The sequence below is a fragment of the Mustela putorius genome, unplaced genomic scaffold (genome assembly GCF_011764305.1).
Source record: "Mustela putorius furo isolate JIRA1106 unplaced genomic scaffold, ASM1176430v1.1 tig00000508_pilon_pilon_pilon, whole genome shotgun sequence".
NCBI lineage: Eukaryota > Metazoa > Chordata > Mammalia > Carnivora > Mustelidae > Mustela > Mustela putorius.
In genome coordinates, this window is record NW_025421402.1 from 18,644,064 (window position 1) to 18,664,420 (window position 20,357).

The 20,357-nt window shown below is 39.5% G+C and overlaps 1 protein-coding gene across 1 annotated transcript in view; it reads right to left on the reverse strand.

The window, feature by feature from the left end:
* EPRS1 (glutamyl-prolyl-tRNA synthetase 1) overlaps positions 1-20,357 on the reverse strand; it is a 68,629-nt gene that overhangs the window by 39,610 nt on the left and 8,662 nt on the right. The window contains exons 5-12 of the mRNA XM_004751458.3: positions 19,333-19,472; positions 17,877-17,971; positions 11,020-11,146; positions 10,122-10,314; positions 8,503-8,674; positions 6,090-6,323; positions 4,577-4,661; positions 4,105-4,164 (exon numbers count right to left, since the gene is read on the reverse strand). Coding sequence (XP_004751515.1) covers positions 4,105-4,164; positions 4,577-4,661; positions 6,090-6,323; positions 8,503-8,674; positions 10,122-10,314; positions 11,020-11,146; positions 17,877-17,971; positions 19,333-19,472 — 1,106 coding nt within the window. The remainder of the gene's footprint in view (positions 1-4,104; positions 4,165-4,576; positions 4,662-6,089; positions 6,324-8,502; positions 8,675-10,121; positions 10,315-11,019; positions 11,147-17,876; positions 17,972-19,332; positions 19,473-20,357) is intronic.

Genomic DNA, 20,357 nt, shown 5'->3' on the forward strand with positions numbered 1-20,357 from the left:
GTTGGGATGAGATTTGGGGGGGAAACTATGATATTTACATACTACTGAAACACTAACATTGCTTTAAAAATTACAGCAATAAAGGAAGGTTGATGTAAGCAAGTATTACTGTAAAATGAACACCTTAAAGCCATGACTTTTCTGCCTTGGCTAAAGAGTTCAGATCCTAATATTTACACTTACATACAACCAAAAAAAAAATTATGTTAATACAGAGTAAGCTAGTGAAATGTCTCCTATCAGTATTACGGTATATTATATGTAATAAACTAGGTAACTTTTATTTAATTATGATTCAGAAAAATTATGTATTAATTTCTCACCAATATGAAAAGCCAGGCTAAGAAAATATGGATTATAGAATTTTCAGGAGGATATTGAGATGATTACTCACCCCACATCTCACTGTCCCCTTCATCCATTTCTCCCCTTTTCTCAGCCATATACACTATGCTCTGCAAATAAAGCTCTTTCTCCAAAGGAACATGTACTTAAAGAGTTCCAGCTAATCCAGTTACCCCTCTAGTCCTTTAGCAGAAGATGCTTTAACAAAAATGCTAAGTTACTAAGAACGGGAGAGTGTCCACAGAATAACATTTTATCTCTGTCCTTAATGACTGCCTCACCGAGCCATGGTGTTAAATTTAGTTCAGTGATGTCTCACTTACATTTTATTCACAGAGCTTGGAAAGAAAGAGTGAGCTACAAAATAACAAAGCAGTAATCTGACTGAATGGTACATGAACCCGAAATATGAGATCTGCACCTCAAGGGGCAGAAAGGGTGGCAAAGGGAAGGAAGTGGAGGAGGTGAGGAAAGCCGCAACAGAAACGCAAAGGTCCGTCACCAGAATAACATCATTTTTACTACCCAGCAAAATGTGTTAACTGGGGGCCCCTGGATGGCTCAGTGGGTTAAGCCGCTGCCTTCGGCTCAGGTCATGATCTCAGGGTCCTGGGATCGAGTCCCGCATCAGGCTCTCTGCTCAGCAGGGAGCCTGCTTCCCTCTCTCTGTCTGTGTGCCTCTCCATCTACTTGTGATTTCTCTCGTCAAATAAATACATAAAATCTTTAAAAAAAAAAAAAAAAGTTTTAACTGTGCTGTTTTCAACATGATGCTTACTGATTAGAGGTCCCACAGACGTATGGATAAACAAAGCAGCCTGAAGAATACTCATCTACTTTCATTCCCTCCTGTATCCCCATTAAAAAAACATAAAGGATTGGGGCACCTGGGTGGCTCAGTCAGTTAAGCATCCACCTTCAGCTCAGATCATGATCCCGGGCTCCTGGGATCGAGCCCTGCATTGGGCTCCTTGCTTGAAGGGAACCTGCTTCTCCCTCTCCTCCCCGCTTAGTGCTCGCGCACTCTCTCTCTCTCTCAAATAAATGAAATCTTAAAAAAAGGAGAAAGATTTAAAGAAAAGGATTTTTTGGTGTTGCTGTTGAAAAGTACAAACCCCGAAAACTAGTGTAATCAAAGAGGAGATAACAACAAAATTCTGTGATCTGAAAACCATACAGAAACATCCCCTCTCTGTTCATAAATGAGGCACTGCCACTTCCCACCCCCACTACAGAAGGAAGTCACTCTGCAAGGAGGAGCGTGCCTAGATCCTGGCAAGTACCAGGAGGAGTTGAAGGAGAGGGTACTGCACAAAATTAAGTGAATGCATGATACTACACAGAAAGGCCCTCGGTCCTCTTCCGTTCAGCTCCAAAGCTCTGACAGCTAAGCCTTCACACTGCAGGCAGGTAATTAAAAGAAACTTCCTTGGAAAAACTGCCAATTCCAAGAGATAAGAGATAAAGTTACTAACACAGAGATGCTCCAACTAACTGACTCGGCAAGGTCATCCTACAGTGAGGCTCAGCTGACAAGTCCAACTCTTTGTTTTGGGCCTGCTAACTGCTCCTTTAGTCCTCCATGTTAAACATGAGCAGATATTCAAGATTATCCAGACCTCTGAGATGTCTTTAACATGCTTTTAATATGAAACAGAAAGCCAAAATAATCCGCAGGAAAGCGAGATCACAAGAATTTCTACTAATGTCAGTATTCGAAGCATGAAATAGGAACAAGAACAAGAACTTTTTTTTAAATCAGAGAACAGAAACAAAATCTTGGAAACATGATATATAAATGAAAAACTCAACAGGAGGTCGGGAAGATACAGCTGAGTCAATCCAGCACAAAGCAAAGCCAAAAGATGAGATAGAAAAAAAGAGAGAAGAGAAACCTGGAGGACCAGTCCAGGAGGCCCAACATCTGCTCACGAGTTCCAGGGAGAACACAAGGCAGAGAACAAATAAAGGATTCAAGACAATTTCCCAGAACGAGTTTCCACACTGGAAGCCACCTGTTCTTCTGACGATGAAAACAGAGCCCTGCCATACCTCCTCATGAAATTTCAGAATGAAAAAGGTCATATACAAGGTCTCAAAAATCTTCATCCCTTGCCCCCTTCTCAGGGAGCTACCAAAGGACAGAGCAGAGCAAAGCAAGAGGAACATAAAAAGATACAAGAGTTCCAAGAACCAGGCGATCGATCCATCACAGAACAAAAGCACAGGAAACCCCAGAATGATGGCCGAGCACGGAAGACTGCTGAGCCTCCGCAGCAGCGCGGAGCAGGGCAGAAGGCTCTAGCAGAGCCGTCTCCATGACGGAACTGAAAGAACGCTGAGGCACAAGAACACCTTGGTAGGAAACTCAGACAATTCAAAGAGGACAGACATAGAAAATGAAACAAACGAGGGAAAACAATAATTAACTACAAGAAAACCAAGAGGGTCTGAGAAAAAGTAAGAGACTCATGTCCCCTCTTTTCATTGTGAGTCAGAGGAGGATGCCTAAAACTTAAATAAAAAATAAGAAATAGCAACACACATTATTTAGAGATACAGGCAATAAAAACACCAAAACACTGATCTAAAAGAGCTGAAAGTGTTTCTCTGGGGTGGGGGCGTGAAGGAAGAAGAGAGGGAACTGTGCTCCTCACCTTAACAGACCTACAGAACTGACCGTGGTGAAACAGAATTCATGTATTTGAACTAAGTGCACATGTAGAACTTTATTAAAACTTAAAACCTTTAAAATTTGGGTTATTAATGAAAAGTACACCAAATTAACCTTGCCTGTAAATTCTACTTGTATTTATTATTAGTAACTGCAGCAACAGAAAGAGCCAATTAATTCCTTTATGTATCAAAAACACATGACACTAAATAAAACAAGTTCAAGACACATGCGAGACAAGCAAGTCTTTCTTGAAGCAAGGCATCAGCACAATCAAGCAGCAGTAAGAAAAAAGTACAGAACACAATCACAGAAACTATAGTTTAAAACATGGCATTTTGATGATTTGCCTTATTATAGTGTCTAAGCATCTGCTTCCAATTGGCAATTAACAATGTCAATATGCAGTATTCCTTATTTGACTTTCATTTAAGAACAGTTAAAAAAAAAAAACTAGATTCAATAAGACACAGGAATTACAATTAGTGAACCTTCAATACAACTCGAAACATACAACTTAAAAACTCCGTCCTCTCAGCACACAAGGGAACAGTGGAATCAAATTAGCCAGATCTTCCCTTTGCCACTAAGAAAACCAGAGGACATGATTTTTAAAACTAGGAATAATGCATTTTCAGTGGATTTGTATAAGCAAGTCTTTTATATAAATGTGATTGTGCTTCAAAGCTGTATAACATCTCAGGTTATAACATGTAATACGCTAAAAGCTATGTGCTAGGTAAGGCAAATAAAAGCGTTAAGTGATACCTTCTTACAGAGAGCTCGCAGCTTGAAAGCAGAAAAATGAAATGCAGTGTTCATAAGATATTTAAGGAAAAAACTGTTACCGCTCCCCACTAACTCCAAGTTCGTTTTAATCACTGGGACTTGTTTGGTATAGAAAATAGGCTTAATACCCTTTATAGGTTTAAGAAAGGAAAACATTCCATTTTCCTGAAGGTCTGCAAAATGGTAACATTCTTGACAAAGTTTTCTCTCTGATGAACACACTAATGAATTCTACACATATCATATTATTCAGGACTTAGGCACAAGAAAGGAGGACCAAAAGTCAAAATGTGTACCTTTTTATTAAATGCCCAGATTTTGTCCCATTCCATGTTCACAACTGAACGTGAAGAACCCTAGAAAAGCAATAATAAAATGACTTAAAAGGCAAAAAGTATTCATTGGAGTACGTAAGCTAAGATGTTAGAAAAAAAATAAACCCCCCAAATACTTGCAAGTTTACTTCCATTGGAATATAAAACCTAGTACGCACAAACTATTTGGTTACCCTGAACAGCCAGAGTCAAGAGCTGGATATTTCACTATATAAAAATACTACAGGCCATCTCTGTCCCACTTCAGCTTACTAGAGTAGGACGCTCTCAATTTTCCACCATCATAAACATACACTTTGAAAAAAAAAATTCTGCCTTTGCATTATAAGGAACAAGGAACAAAATGAACAGAAATTAATAGAGACTAAAGGGATATTAATAAGACACTTGAAAACTCAAACAGAGAAGATGGAAAACAAAGTGTGTAGGTCACCTGAGCAGCAATGAACTGTTTCAGCCCTTCAACAGTCATCCCTCTTCTCAGCACACCACGAACCGTAGGAAACCTCGGGTCATCCCTGGGAAACAGGGAAATTTGTAAGTACCAAGGAGATCTTTTTTTTTTTTTTTTTTTTTTTAAAGATTTTATTTATTTATTTGACAGACAGAGATCACAAGTAGGCAGAGAGGCAGGCAGAGAGTGAGAGGAGGAAGCAGGCTCCCTGCTGAGCAGAGAGCCCGATGTGGGACTCGATCCCAGGACCCTGAGGTCATGACCTGAGCCGAAGGCAGCGGCTTAACCCACTGAGCCACCCAGGCGCCCCCCAAGGAGATCTTTTTAATGTACAAACACAAGCAGTACAAAATACCTTAATGAGTAATAATTACAGCTAGCTTATGAAATAGTTGGACTGAGTTGTTTAAATAATAATTGAGTAACTCGTAATACCAATGAGCCCACAGACATGGAAGAGGAAAACTGCTTACTCGTCAAATACTGCTCAGTAAAATAAATGCATTACTACGAACAGTAAAAACACATTTCAAAAAAGACACAGTTGCATCTTCAAATAGGGAAAACCCATGTATTAAAACATTCTTATTTGCTTTTTATTTAACAAATATTCAAGCTCCCTATTCTACATACAACCGTGAGAATCAGGTAAGAAATGGTATCATGTCACCCATGTACGAACATACTTTACTAAGTCCCTTGGGTTATAAAAAATATATATACTGGTTATTAACATTCTGCAGAAATTTTATTTTATTTCCAATAAAAACTTTTGCCTGGAGCCCAAGATAAACTTGCCCTTTATCAAATTCAGCTCTAAAACCAGTATAAAATACATATTAACTATTATGCGATGCTAACAGAAACTAATACATACATTCCCGTTAATTCACATAAAGAACAGACTCATCAGCATGGTAACTCATTTGAACAAGTTTCCTTTACACAGATCTAAGGCTACAAGACGACTTGAATTTTTATATTCCTCTTTCTCGCAGAACATGCTACAGAGATTTGTTAACTTGTCCTAGGAGCTGAGTACTCTGGGCCACCAATGGCTCCACAAGGTGGGTCTTCACCACCAAGGCAGAAACCGTTTATGTCTTCGCCTCAACTCAGTATTTTTGGCCTTCCTGGGACCTAGCTGAAAAGCCTCAGAGCCTCAGCATAGTGTGGAAAATGGTAACCAGATATACAAAGGAAAAGAGTCACAACTACTTTTCTACAAAATGCTAAGATCAACAGATTGTGTTGCATTTCCATGCACCAGGGTCCAAATGGGCACTCCGCATTTGCAGCATTAAAATAAAGGGGAGTGGTAGAGGAACTTGATGCACTGAATGAAATAAAGATAAGGACCAGAAACCCTAGAGGCCCACCCACTCTACCTCTTCCCATTCACCCTCCCACCCGCCCCTCAAAACAGTTTTAAAATCACTGACAGACCGTGTTCTCACTCCTTCCCCTAAATTCTAGGTCACAGTGAACGTACCATCCGTCCACCAGTCCTTCGTTGACAAACCACGTGAGTTTTCTTTTCGAGAGCACGGTGTTGTTGAGATTCAGTCGACTATATTCCCAAATATATGGCTTTCTTATGCCTAAGGCTTCAATAATCCAATAAAACTGTTCATCTCTGTCGTGGTATTCTGTTGTTCTCAGGGCATGCGTAACGCCTTCAATACTGTCAACTATGGGACAGGCAAAATCGTATGTTGGATAAACACTGGAAAAAAAGGGAAGACATTGAAAAGTAAACGGAAGCATGTTACCCTTTCCATCTTAGACTATTGCATTGTAAGAAGCAAGAGTAATTTGGGGCGCCTGGGTGGCTCAGTGGGTTAAGCCGCTGCCTTCGGCTCAGGTCATGATCCCAGGGTCCTGGGATCGAGTCCCGCATCGGGCTCTCTGCTCAGCAGGGAGCCTGCTTCCTTCTCTCTCTCTCTGCCTGCCTCTCAGTGTACTTGTAATTTCTCTCTGTCAAATAAATAAATAAAATCTTTAAAAAAAAAAAAAAAAAAAAAAAAAGAAGCAAGAGTAATTTGAAACAGAATTCCTTACAAATTAGGAATTTCTTAAAAATCAACAATTTTTATGACCCATAATATTCAAAGTATATCAAAATATTATCAGTCTTTGGGACCAACACATCAGTTAACCCACTCAATGTTCAAACAAAAAAGCAAATTTGCAACTTAACAGACAACTGGGTATTGGCACAGCAAATTCTACAATCCACACTTCATGTATAGCATAGGAGAAAGTAAAAAGCAAAATACTGCTGACCCTTGAACACCACAAATTAGAACTACATGTGTCCACTTATTCATGGATTTTTATAAACACAGTACAGTACTGCAAATGTATTCTTATGATTTTTCTAGTATTTTATTTTCTCTGGTTTATTTTATGAATACAGTATATAATAAATATAACATAAAAATATGTTAATTGACTATGTTATCAGTAAGGCTTCTGTCAATAGGAGGCTACTGGTAGCTAAGTTCTTGGGGAATCAGAAGTCATACACAGATTTTTGACTGCACAGGAGGTCGGCATCTTAACTCCCTAGACTGATCAAGAGTCAACTGTACATAATAATTCAAAGGAATTTTTAGCTTTTCAGTATCTTAATAAATCCCACACTTGAATAAATACCTAAGCTTAATCTCCTGTAATTAAATGAATTTAAGAATAAAGCATTTCCTTCTCTGACAAGTAAAAGAGAAGAAAAGTAGGTTAATTAAAATTCCATTTAAGATGAAATGGCCTTAAAAACAATTCCTGATTAAAATAATGTACACAATGTGAAAGCACTCTGAGTTTTAAGGAATATATTATCGCATTATGCCTTCTAATTTTTTGGATACGACTTCATTAAAATGCTACTGCATCATACTTGGCAATTATTTGATACTGAAAATGTGTATCCAAATTCACTTTTCCAAAGGTAGTCAAAGTATTTGCTTAATAAAATAAGGAGAAAGCACCCTGTTAAAAATGACTTATGTAGATACCTGTAACCACATGTGTAAGGTTTTGTCTACATATGGACACCATATCTACACCCACGCATTTAAAGAAAGTTACATTAGCTAAAGAAGTTATTAGCATTTACATTCACTAATCTCAGACGTGCAGATTCAGCAATTATATGTAGTAGGCTTCTTCAAATTATTAAAAAAAAATTCTATAGTTACTTTATAAAAGTAAATAAATAGGGAAGGGGAACCCATTTGAAGAAAAAAATCATTAACTGAAAACCCACACAGAAAGCTAATCAAAACTAGAAAAAAGACGCATGATACTTTCTTATATTGTTCCTATTTCTGTAAATTTTCAATTCCATCACTTTTGTGAATCAATTTATGCCCAGCAGAATCCAAGTTTATTAGAGGAAAAAAACTATCTTCATCTAAAGATACACACCAGGGCACCTGGGTGGCTCAGGGGGTTAAGCCTCTGGCTTCGGCTCAGGTCATGATCCCAGGGTCCTGGGATCGAGCCCCAATCAGACTCTCTACTCAGTGGGGAGCCTGCTTCTCTCTCTGCCTGCCTCTCTGCCTACCTGTGATCTCTCTCTCTCAAATAAATGAATAAAATCTTTAAAAAATAAAAAATAAAGATACACACCACAGTAAACCTAGTCAATACAAAAAGCAATTTTTGGGAGAGTATAGGGCTTTTATAGATGGAAATTATCTTAGAAATAACCTAACATAACTTTAATCAATAGGTGAGTAAACCCCCAAGAGATTAGGTTACACACTCTTACCAACAGCAGTTACTAACCTGTGGACGAACAAAGATCCAAGTCTCTTGACTATTCTGAATGTACTCCACATTTACAGAGATCAACAAAAATCATACTAGGCTATCGAGCACAATGAAAGAGATACACTCACTTGTATTTATTTCCAGTTCTTGGATGTGGCTGAATTTTACAGCGATAAAGCGTCGGGTCTCTCATACATCCATTGTTACTACTCATGTCCATTTTTGCTCTCAGACAACAGGACTGGCCAAACTGGCTCCCTTTTTTCATTTCTTCCCACATTTGCAGATTCTTCTCAACAGCTATAAGATGATAACTATATTAGTTTATCTCATGTATTACTAATATAGTTGAATTCAAATTATTTTAATAGTCTCATAATTTGATACAAATTTCCACATTCTACTTATATAATAAAAGCACACTCCACTAGTTTAAAATATAATAGTTCTAATATTTGGTATTAAGAGTAAATGCATCATTTTTTTTTATGAAGTCTCACAAAATGCTTAAAAAATACACTCTATAAATATATTTTTAAAGGCAGTCAAATCAATACATTCCACTGATGTAATACTGATCTAAGAGTATGAACGAAAGAGGCCAGAAGGTTTTTCTTATCTTGCATTTCCTCTTTTCCCATCAGAGCACAACCGGTCAGCCTGACCCCCTCAAATTTAACACTGCCTTTGAAGCAGAAGCATTCTGTCCCTTTACCACCTCACGCCCAGGGGACAGACCAGATTGGCCTGATCCACGGGGCCCACAGGGATCAGTGCTATTGCCCGGGCCCAGGAAAAGAACACAGCTCGGGCTGTGAGCCTGAGCCTGTGGGCTCCCTGAAAGCCCTGTCAGTCATTCCAGTGGAAAGCAGGAGACTCTTAAACTGAAAAACATGAGCACACGGAAAACAATGACACAAGTTTAATCCCAGAAAAAAGAATTCTATGTCCTAAGTGGCTATGGTTCTATTTATGTGAGAACACTGAAAACCTGTCCCATGTAGGTAGGAAAGAACTATGACACAGTGATTGTCTGTGGAAGCTCCTGAAGGAAATGCACACATCTTACCTGCCCTCAAAAAAATCAAGTGAGGTCTACAAGTAAAGTTGTTAACAATCTCTGAAAATGTAGGGAAACTTAAAAAAGAGAGAGAAAAAAAGAAAGACTTCCGTAACAATCTAAATCCACTAGACACTTCCCAAGATTTAAATACAGTATACTGTGGAAATTACGGCAACATAATTACAGAGTGAAAATAGCCCTATTCAGTAACTCAGGGGACAAGTAATGAGTAAGAAAGGTTATTTCGTCAAGTGATATTTCTGAGGTACAGAGCAGTACACCGAGCTTCAATATTATATTCAGTTATTACGTTCACATTTACCCACATGCTAAGATGATTTGGGTACTAATAACATGATCATTTTACAGAAAGACTCAGTATTTAAATTGGGACAACTACAAAAACCTGCGGAAATAACCATTCAAACGGAATGAATAGAATACCAAAGGCGGCACTTAGTAAGCAAGACACAAAGGGCGCGCACACGTGACATGCAGTTGTGATGGCAACAAAGTGAAAACAATTAAAGATGATAAAGAAAGAAAAAGAATTACGATGAATTAACGTGTGAATCATATTCCCAAATGTGTCTCAAACGAGCATCTTTCACAGAAATCTTATTCTACTAGAGAAATAGAACAGAAGCCCATCAATTAAAATACAATACACTAAATGTGCCTTACAGTTTTTTCTGTGCTTGGATTCGATCCTCTGTTCACGTTCTGCTTTCATCTGCTCTGCAGGAGTATCATCTACATACGCCTTCCCTTCCTGAATTAGCTTCTCTGCATATTTCATTATAGTCTCAAAATGATCCGAGGTATAAGTAAATTGATCTGGTTTGATATGCAACATTGCAACATCTTCCAAGATAACCTACAAAAAGAATCCAAAATAACCATCACTTTATCTTTTGCATTTTCTTGTGTATTTTCAATCCTTGATACTGCATTTGGGCAAATGTAATTATACACCATCAGTCAAAAAAAAAAAAAAAAAAAAAAACAAAAACCTGAAAATGTCTGTGCAAGTTGTATATTAGGTAAGAAAAGAAAAAAAGATATTCATTATATTAGACTCCAAATTTTCAGCTGAGAAAGCTGATCTCATGAAAGAGCTTTCCATTTACTCTGGAAAACTGGTTATTATTGGTCATACTGACAATCATTTGCCCTCTCTTTGAATAAATTGAAATGCTTCTGAATAAAGAGGATAAAAGAGGCTAGGAAACCTTCCCAATTTTCCAATACCTACTTAAGTGTCTGTTTCATTCATACACTTAAAATTATATGACAAAAAGGAAACCTGCCTCTAGTGACCAATTCATTTAAGAAATTAGTACTTAAAGGAAAATACAGCACACTTTGGTAAACTGTACAATTGTGGAAGAAAAAAATAAATTGAAGTTTTTTCGTATGGGAGCTCAATATTGCTTAGCTTAGGTCTCAGACACAGAATATACAGATGAGGGAAAAAAGCAGCTATGAGAACAAACTTATTTTCATACCATGAAGGTATCAGGTCACCCTCTAATTTTCATGAACTTTTCTGACAAAGGGTCATCACTACACCTTTAATTACCTTCTCAAAATCTTCCTTTTCTTTTTCAGGATTTGTGTCATCAAATCTCATGATCAGTTTCCCTTTAAAGTTAACCTGGTAGTGCTGGTTCAGAAGAGCAGCTTTTGCATGCCCAATGTGTAAGTAACTAAAACAAAAACATTTCACAAAGAAACTCATTAACATGTTTTAACTAAATACTTAAACTTAACCTTTTTGAGGAGATGAGAACTAAACAAAAATCCTTCTAGTTGGTACTCCAGTCATATTTTATTTTGTAATAAAAAAGTACTGTGATAGAAAATCTGACCCTCACAGGAAGAAAAAGGCTATAACATTTATAAAATAATCACAAGAAACAATTTCATATGTAAAATCTCACAAAGGGATAAGTTATTTGTTAACATTACAACCTTCAAAAGAAAAAAACAAAATAAAGAACAAAATAAACAAAAAACCAACCTCAAGGAAAATCTTTTTTTTTTCCTTACAGAGGAAACAAGTGGTCATTTAGTTAGAGGAAAACTGCTTCCCAAACAGCTTTCAGTGCTACGTGGCAGTGGATCTTCTTCACTAAGAGCTGATGCTACTGAGAACCGAGTGCCCACCTCATGCAGGCCAGTGAGAGGCACCTCTGAGATCACCACTGCCACAGGAGGATCCCATGAAAAGGTACACGGGGATCAGGAGGCTGCAGGAGAGCCACTTCTCAAGGTGTCAGTTTTCTCAGAAGCCAATAAAGGGGATTTGAATTAAAGGACCTTCCAGGACCAACGCTCTGTGAATCGCAATCTATGAAAACACTACTCTGTTCTACAGGCAACTGGCAATTACAAGGAATAAAGTATGTCACGGGCACTGTTGGTAATATTCTATATCAATGTTCTCTTCTATCAGCAATGTGGGTAAAAAGCAGTACCCTGTACCACTGCTGTCGAAAATACCCTTTCCCAGGCAGCAAGCATGGCATGAAGCAAGGACATGGATCATTTCTACTAGTTTCCGCTAGTGGTAGCCATGGTCCCAACTGCGTGACATGGATCATTTCTACTAGTTTCCGCTAGTGGTAGCCATGGTCCCAACTGCGTGACATGGATCATTTCTACTAGTTTCCGCTAGTGGTAGCCATGGTCCCAACTGCGTGACATGGATCATTTCTACTAGTTTCCGCTAGTGGTAGCCATGGTCCCAACTGCGTGACATTGGATCATTTCTACTAGTTTCCGCTAGTGGTAGCCATGGTCCCAACTGCGTGACATGGATCATTTCTACTAGTTTCCGCTAGTGGTAGCCATGGTCCCAACTGCGTGACATTGGATCATTTCTACTAGTTTCCGCTAGTGGTAGCCATGGTCCCAACTGCGTGACATGGATCATTTCTACTAGTTTCCGCTAGTGGTAGCCATGGTCCCAACTGTGTGACATGGATCATTTCTACTAGTTTCCGCTAGTGGTAGCCATGGTCCCAACTGCGTGACATGGATCATTTCTACTAGTTTCCGCTAGTGGTAGCCATGGTCCCAACTGCGTGACATTGGATCATTTCTACTAGTTTTCCGCTAGTGGTAGCCATGGTCCCAACTGCGTGACATGGATCATTTCTACTAGTTTCCGCTAGTGGTAGCCATGGTCCCAACTGCGTGACATGGATCATTTCTACTAGTTTCCGCTAGTGGTAGCCATGGTCCCAACTGCGTGACATGGATCATTTCTACTAGTTTCCGCTAGTGGTAGCCATGGTCCCAACTGCGTGACATTGGATCATTTCTACTAGTTTCCGCTAGTGGTAGCCATGGTCCCAACTGCGTGACATGGATCATTTCTACTAGTTTCCGCTAGTGGTAGCCATGGTCCCAACTGCGTGACATTGGATCATTTCTACTAGTTTTCCGCTAGTGGTAGCCATGGTCCCAACTGCGTGACATGGATCATTTCTACTAGTTTCCGCTAGTGGTAGCCATGGTCCCAACTGCGTGACATGGATCATTTCTACTAGTTTCCGCTAGTGGTAGCCATGGTCCCAACTGCGTGACATGGATCATTTCTACTAGTTTCCGCTAGTGGTAGCCATGGTCCCAACTGCGTGACATTGGATCATTTCTACTAGTTTCCGCTAGTGGTAGCCATGGTCCCAACTGCGTGACATGGATCATTTCTACTAGTTTCCGCTAGTGGTAGCCATGGTCCCAACTGCGTGACATTGGATCATTTCTACTAGTTTCCGCTAGTGGTAGCCATGGTCCCAACTGCGTGACATTGATCATTTCTACTAGTTTCCGCTAGTGGTAGCCATGGTCCCAACTGCGTGACATTGGATCATTTCTACTAGTTTCCGCTAGTGGTAGCCATGGTCCCAACTGCGTGACATTGGATCATTTCTACTAGTTTCCGCTAGTGGTAGCCATGGTCCCAACTGCGTGACATTGGATCATTTCTACTAGTTTCCGCTAGTGGTAGCCATGGTCCCAACTGCGTGACATGGATCATTTCTACTAGTTTCCGCTAGTGGTAGCCATGGTCCCAACTGCGTGACATGGATCATTTCTACTAGTTTCCGCTAGTGGTAGCCATGGTCCCCAACTGCGTGACATGGATCATTTCTACTAGTTTCCGCTAGTGGTAGCCATGGTCCCAACTGCGTGACATGGATCATTTCTACTAGTTTCCGCTAGTGGTAGCCATGGTCCCAACTGCGTGACATGGATCATTTCTACTAGTTTCCGCTAGTGGTAGCCATGGTCCCAACTGCGTGACATTGGATCATTTCTACTAGTTTCCGCTAGTGGTAGCCATGGTCCCAACTGCGTGACATTGGATCATTTCTACTAGTTTCCGCTAGTGGTAGCCATGGTCCCAACTGCGTGACATGGATCATTTCTACTAGTTTCCGCTAGTGGTAGCCATGGTCCCAACTGCGTGACATGGATCATTTCTACTAGTTTCCGCTAGTGGTAGCCATGGTCCCAACTGCGTGACATGGATCATTTCTACTAGTTTCCGCTAGTGGTAGCCATGGTCCCAACTGCGTGACATGGATCATTTCTACTAGTTTCCGCTAGTGGTAGCCATGGTCCCAACTGCGTGACATGGATCATTTCTACTAGTTTCCGCTAGTGGTAGCCATGGTCCCAACTGCGTGACATTGGATCATTTCTACTAGTTTCCGCTAGTGGTAGCCATGGTCCCAACTGCGTGACATTGGATCATTTCTACTAGTTTCCGCTAGTGGTAGCCATGGTCCCAACTGCGTGACATGGATCATTTCTACTAGTTTCCGCTAGTGGTAGCCATGGTCCCAACTGCGTGACATGGATCATTTCTACTAGTTTCCGCTAGTGGTAGCCATGGTCCCAACTGCGTGACATGGATCATTTCTACTAGTTTCCGCTAGTGGTAGCCATGGTCCCAACTGCGTGACATTGGATCATTTCTACTAGTTTCCGCTAGTGGTAGCCATGGTCCCAACTGCGTGACATTGGATCATTTCTACTAGTTTCCGCTAGTGGTAGCCATGGTCCCAACTGCGTGACATTGGATCATTTCTACTAGTTTCCGCTAGTGGTAGCCATGGTCCCAACTGCGTGACATTGGATCATTTCTACTAGTTTCCGCTAGTGGTAGCCATGGTCCCAACTGCGTGACATTGGATCATTTCTACTAGTTTCCGCTAGTGGTAGCCATGGTCCCAACTGCGTGACATTGGATCATTTCTACTAGTTTCCGCTAGTGGTAGCCATGGTCCCAACTGCGTGACATTGGATCATTTCTACTAGTTTCCGCTAGTGGTAGCCATGGTCCCAACTGCGTTAGTTTCCTGGTTTCATGCCAACACGATCTCAGCTGGTGTCAAGAGGGAAGGGGAAAATACAACTCCTTGCAAGTCTTCACATCAGTTTTTAAAGCAATCCCTGTTTCAGAAATTCAGGCAGCATTCTAGATCAATGATTAAGTGTTAAGAATAATTTAGGTTAATGTAGACAAATACAAAGCAATGCATTTAGAGTTATTCAAAACGTTCTGCATAACATAAAAGGCCATCACTGGTATCCCAGATGATATTCTAAAACAGAGAAAGGACATTAGGAAAAAATTAATGAAATCCAAAAAAGGTATGGAGTTTAGGTGATGATAATAATATTGATATTGGTTCACCAGGTGTGATAAAGGTACAAGAGTAATGTTAAGATGGTAAACATTACAGATAACTGGGGGCAGTGTATGTGGGAACATTTTGTACTATCTTTGCTATGCTTCTGAAAATTACAACTACTCTAAAACAAAAGGTTAACCAAAAATAAAATAAAACAAAGGACAGTGAGTTCCAAGAAAGAAACAGAAACACTGTCTGTAGTCTTTGTTGAAAGTGTTATACCTATATCATCCTATACCCATCATTAGGAACGAAAAAACAACAACAACAAACTAATAATCACTAACTATCCACAATATATGCTAGTTAATGTGTTAGGCTTTACATAAAGGAATTAATTTAAGAGAGGTGAGGAAATCAAACCATTATCTTACAGATGATGTTTCTGAATCTGAAATAATGTGTATGGTTCTAACAATTCTAAACGTCAAGAAAGTTAAAAGGACTATAAAATATTCACAAGATAACTAAAATAACCAGCTCAAGAGACATCTAGCTAGATAAAGAAAGTAAGATTCACGCTTTTCAGTTAGTACTAATACCGAGTTGGGCTTCTGCCACACATAACAGCATAGGCTGCAGAATTTTAAGTCAAATGGACTCTAGAGCCAGATAGCACAAGTTTGGCAAACTACCAAAATGTTGTAGGAATCAGTTTCTGAAACCATTTGTAAAATGCAGCTATTAAAAGTGCTTTCCTCACAGGGCTATTAGGATTAAAACACTAAATGTACAATGCTTGGTAGTACCTGCATATAACAGGTTCTATATATATTAGCTAAGAATAAGAAAAAGGGCAAAAGTCAAGCCTTCGGGGCACGTGGGTAGCTCAGTTGGTTAAGCATCTGCCTTCGCCTCAGGTCACGATCCCAGAGTCCTGGGATCAAGCCCCGACAGGTGAGGGCTCCGAGCTCAGTGGGAAGTCTGCTTCTGCCACTTCCTCTGCCTGCCACTCACCCTGCTTTTGTGCTCTCTGTCAACTAAGTTAATAAAATCTTACACAAACAAAAAAGTCATGCCTTCTGGCATTTCACGAAAGACACAGAAAAATAAAATGACTAATAAGAAAAATTACAGGGGGACCCTAGCTGGCTGGCTCAGTTGGTAGACATGCAACTCTTGATCTCAAGGTTGTAATTTAAGGCCCCATGCTGGGTATAGAGATTACTTAAAAAAAAAAAAAAAGAAAGAAAAGAAAAAGAAAAATTAAGAATTCTTCAGCAGTATAAAGGGGTATGATAAAATTATGACTAGTAAAACAAAAAAGACCAAAAAAACACCTGAATACTGATTTATATTTCAAATCCTCAAGCTGTATTTGGCAAAGAGCATGTCTCTGAAATTGATATAATTTATGGCAGACAAATGTACTTCATATATTAAAAACATGAGGTACTCATTTTTCTAAGAAATGACAGTGACAGAAAATATAAAAAGATTGTCAAAGAACTAATGTCCAAATGCCAGAGCTATAAACAGCCACTGCTCAGAAAGCGGCTATAGGAAACCCCTGAAGTCACTGCCCCTGGGAAACCAGCTGTGATGAAGCACACAGGAGCAGAACACGGGCACCACAAAGGACCCGAGAGGTCTGTGGGAATTAAGGCACATATGCTAAGTCTGATTTATGCGATTCCCCCCATCAGCTACCAAGCGACCATTTAATTAGTCTATGAATTTTCCGAATTCATTATTTCTCTTTCATCTCCTTCTATCTATCCTTTATTTTACCACCTTCATCAACAAACTTAGAAAAGCAGAGAGAAAATGTGGAATTCTACAACAAATTTTCCTGTCAGTGGTGCTTATGAGAAGTCTGTGGAGAACTATTAAGAACAGCTAAAATAAAACAGTTTTTTGCTTACTCTGCTACTTTCTACTGTCTACACATTCCACTTACCACAAATGGGTAAGAATTTACTACAGAATACACAATCTGAAATTAAACAAATTTGGGGAGGGGGGAAATCATCTCATTTATCAAATGTGGCACAATTCTTTCCTAATGGCTAAGTTCCTGAGGCTAATGGCTTTAATAAGACACACTTTACATTATCATCACTGGAGGGGCGCTATTACAAAGCTTGTCCAGCGCAAAGAGGCCAACGCATGCGCAAGGTGGACTCCCCACAGCCCCGGACAATGCTGGGCAAGGCCTGGGAAGGCCGCAGGCTGGTGGCCGCCAGCCAAAACAAGTCTTTTCCTCCAAAGAGCTATTCAAATGTTATTTTCTTTTGCTCCCACAAAGGAAAGGGGCTGGGAAGTCTGCTGACAATAGAAAGAACTGAAAAGGAATAGGCTTTTTTCAGGATGCCTCTTTATTTCAGAAAAAAAGGAACCTAAAAATAATTCTACCATAACTTCTACTGCTAACCAAAAGGACCGCGCCGGGTACAACTACAAATCCTTGTTAAATGGGAGCGGAAGATTCTCAAAATGTAATTAAGACTTAAGGCTTTCTATTTATGGATATTTTTATATTAAAATTCTGTGTGGGACAAAATAACAATACTGTCTGATTAGTAAGCTAAACCTATAAATTTGATACATTAACATTACTTGTCAATAATAAATAGACTATGAAAATGTTTAGAATTTTGATTCCCACAATTAAAATCTTACTTATTTTCTTCTATGTTAGTAATCTAGTAGTATCATAAGTACTCAACTATCCTAAAGCTTTTCCACTAAATATATTCCACTGTAATTACAAGTTACATTTCCTTACCCACTAGCCTCTGGAGGAAATCTGACGGTAACCTTTCCCATCTCAGCACCTGGAAGCTCAACAAATTTCCCAACATCTTGTTTTTTCTCAGGTATCTGAAAAGCAGAACAAAAACAACAAATACAGTTACATCATTAAATGTTAAAGAACACATTCATTCAACAACTCCTCAACTCAGTGCCCACTACGGACGAGGCATGATCACAAGACATGTGAGGACCAGAACGCTGTCCTTGCACTTGAGCACCCAAAACCTTATGAAGGATGTAAATACGCCCAAAATCTTATGAAGGATGGGAACAGAGATATACACATGTATTCACAGCGTGCTGCCAGAGCAGTCAGCGGACATTAACCAACAGCTTCTAGGGTCATCAGGAAAAGCTTAAAAGGAGATAAAAACCAAAACTGGACCTTAAAAAATAAGTGGAAATACATTAGATGTAGAATGTGTAAGTGCCTTCATTCTAAGAAAAGGAACAACAGCACATGTAAGACACAAAGACAGGGCACCATCCACGAAAAGGTAAAATATGCACGTGGGACGGGTGACAGGGAAGGTGAAACTGTTGATGAGGTCCAGAATGTGAAGCTCCTCATACACGTGCTTTTCGGTTTTAGGCAACAAGGAAATCCCAGGAGGAACAGGACCATTTATTTGTATTTTCTAAAATGATACCATGCACAATGCGGAGACTGAAGTAGAAAAGACAGAGACCTTGGGTGAGATTATGGTATTAAATCAACCAAGAGGTAATGAAGCTCCAATAAAACTGAGTAATAGTGGAGACAGAAAACATATCAACAAATAGGAGAAGAACAGAACTTAGTAACTGATTTCATGGAAAAAATGGTGAAGGACAAGTGACGATTTTTAGCCAAAACCACCGAGCAGACTGTTGTGTCTTAACTCAAGCAGGCAGTAGTTTTCTAATTTTACTGCAGTGGAAAACCTTTAAGTTGAGACTTTACTACACATGCTTAATGTGTGAAACAGATCAAAGTAGAGAGGCTCTGCCAGGGGAAGAGAATCTTTCCTACTGGACTCGGCATCACATCCTCTTAGAGGACCAACAAAAAGGCTCCGCAGAAGCCCACGACTCAACGGTCAAAAATGAGCAAACAGGGGAGGTGGGAGGAAGGAAAACTCATATAGCCATAAAGAATGAGACTTTAATTACTTGGACTTTGGATTTCCTAAGAGACATATACTGCACGATCATAAGATTTTAGACATGTAATGAAGGCTTCATGGAGTTAAACAGTGAAAGGCAAGACCACACTTAACAAACTCAGCAGATTTTTCCAAGAAGATCCTTTTCCACATATGAAAAGAAAAACTCCAAGTAAGAATAATTTTCTTTTCAGATCTACGGTCTCTGTGAGACCTGAGATCTGAATGCTGAGGTACTAATTTAGTACTGATACTAAGGTATCAGCATTAAAAAATGCTTACCGCTTTAGCTTTGGTCGCTGAAACATTCCACTTGGTACCTACAGACTGGAAGGCCTGCTGGGCTTCGAGAAAGCCAAACCAGCGTTTTAAGTGCACTGGAGCTTTGTTCTGTTTCAACTGTTCCTGCCATGCAGCACTGCCTATTAGCAAAAATAATTTTTTTTTAACATTTTATTTATTTATTTCACAGAGAGGGAGAGGGAAGGGGAGGAAAGAGAGCATAAGCAGGGGGAGCAGCAGGCAGAGGGAGAAGCAGGCTACCTGCTGAGTAGGGAGCCTTACGCGGGGCTCAATCCCACGACCCCAGGATCATGACCTGAGCTGAAGGCAACCGCTTAACTGACTGAGCCACCCAAGTGCCCCTAGCAAAAATTATTTTAAAACCATTCGATAAATCCACAACTTTAAAAGCAAAGTTCTAGTTGTGGTTAATTTAAGTAAATGAGATAGCTTAAAGTTGTGCTTCTAGAGGTGTCCCTGGCTGGCTCATGTCATAGAGCAAGTGACTCTTAATCCCAGGGTCTTGAGTTCATGCCCCATGTTGGGCGTGAAGCCTACTTTAAAAAAAAAAAAAAAATGTGCTTCTATAATGAAAAATTTACATCTAGGTATGCATTGTAACGTTTTCTAATGTTTTAATACACTTTACAGAATTCACGGAGTTAAAAATATTTTTGCAGTTCAACTCACTGAAGTGCAAATCCTAATCACTAAATCCTGCCCTTGACACCACCACACCCCCATTATAAGGCCAATGTCTTATTTCATAATTAAGGAAATGCTTTAAGTAGATCAACTAGAAAACAAAATAGGAAACTAAGATCAAGAAGTAGCTCATTTCTTCAAATGTAGTATCAAACGTAGGCAGTGAAGGAAAATTTAATTCTGTAATATCACAAAGCTACATCCTCAAGATAGTATCTTCCTTCCATGAGTATTAAGTCAAAAATCGAAAAAGATGAAAATGTCAAAACTATACATGAAAACATCTAATTAGAAAAGGCCTTCATTTTATGTTGGTTATT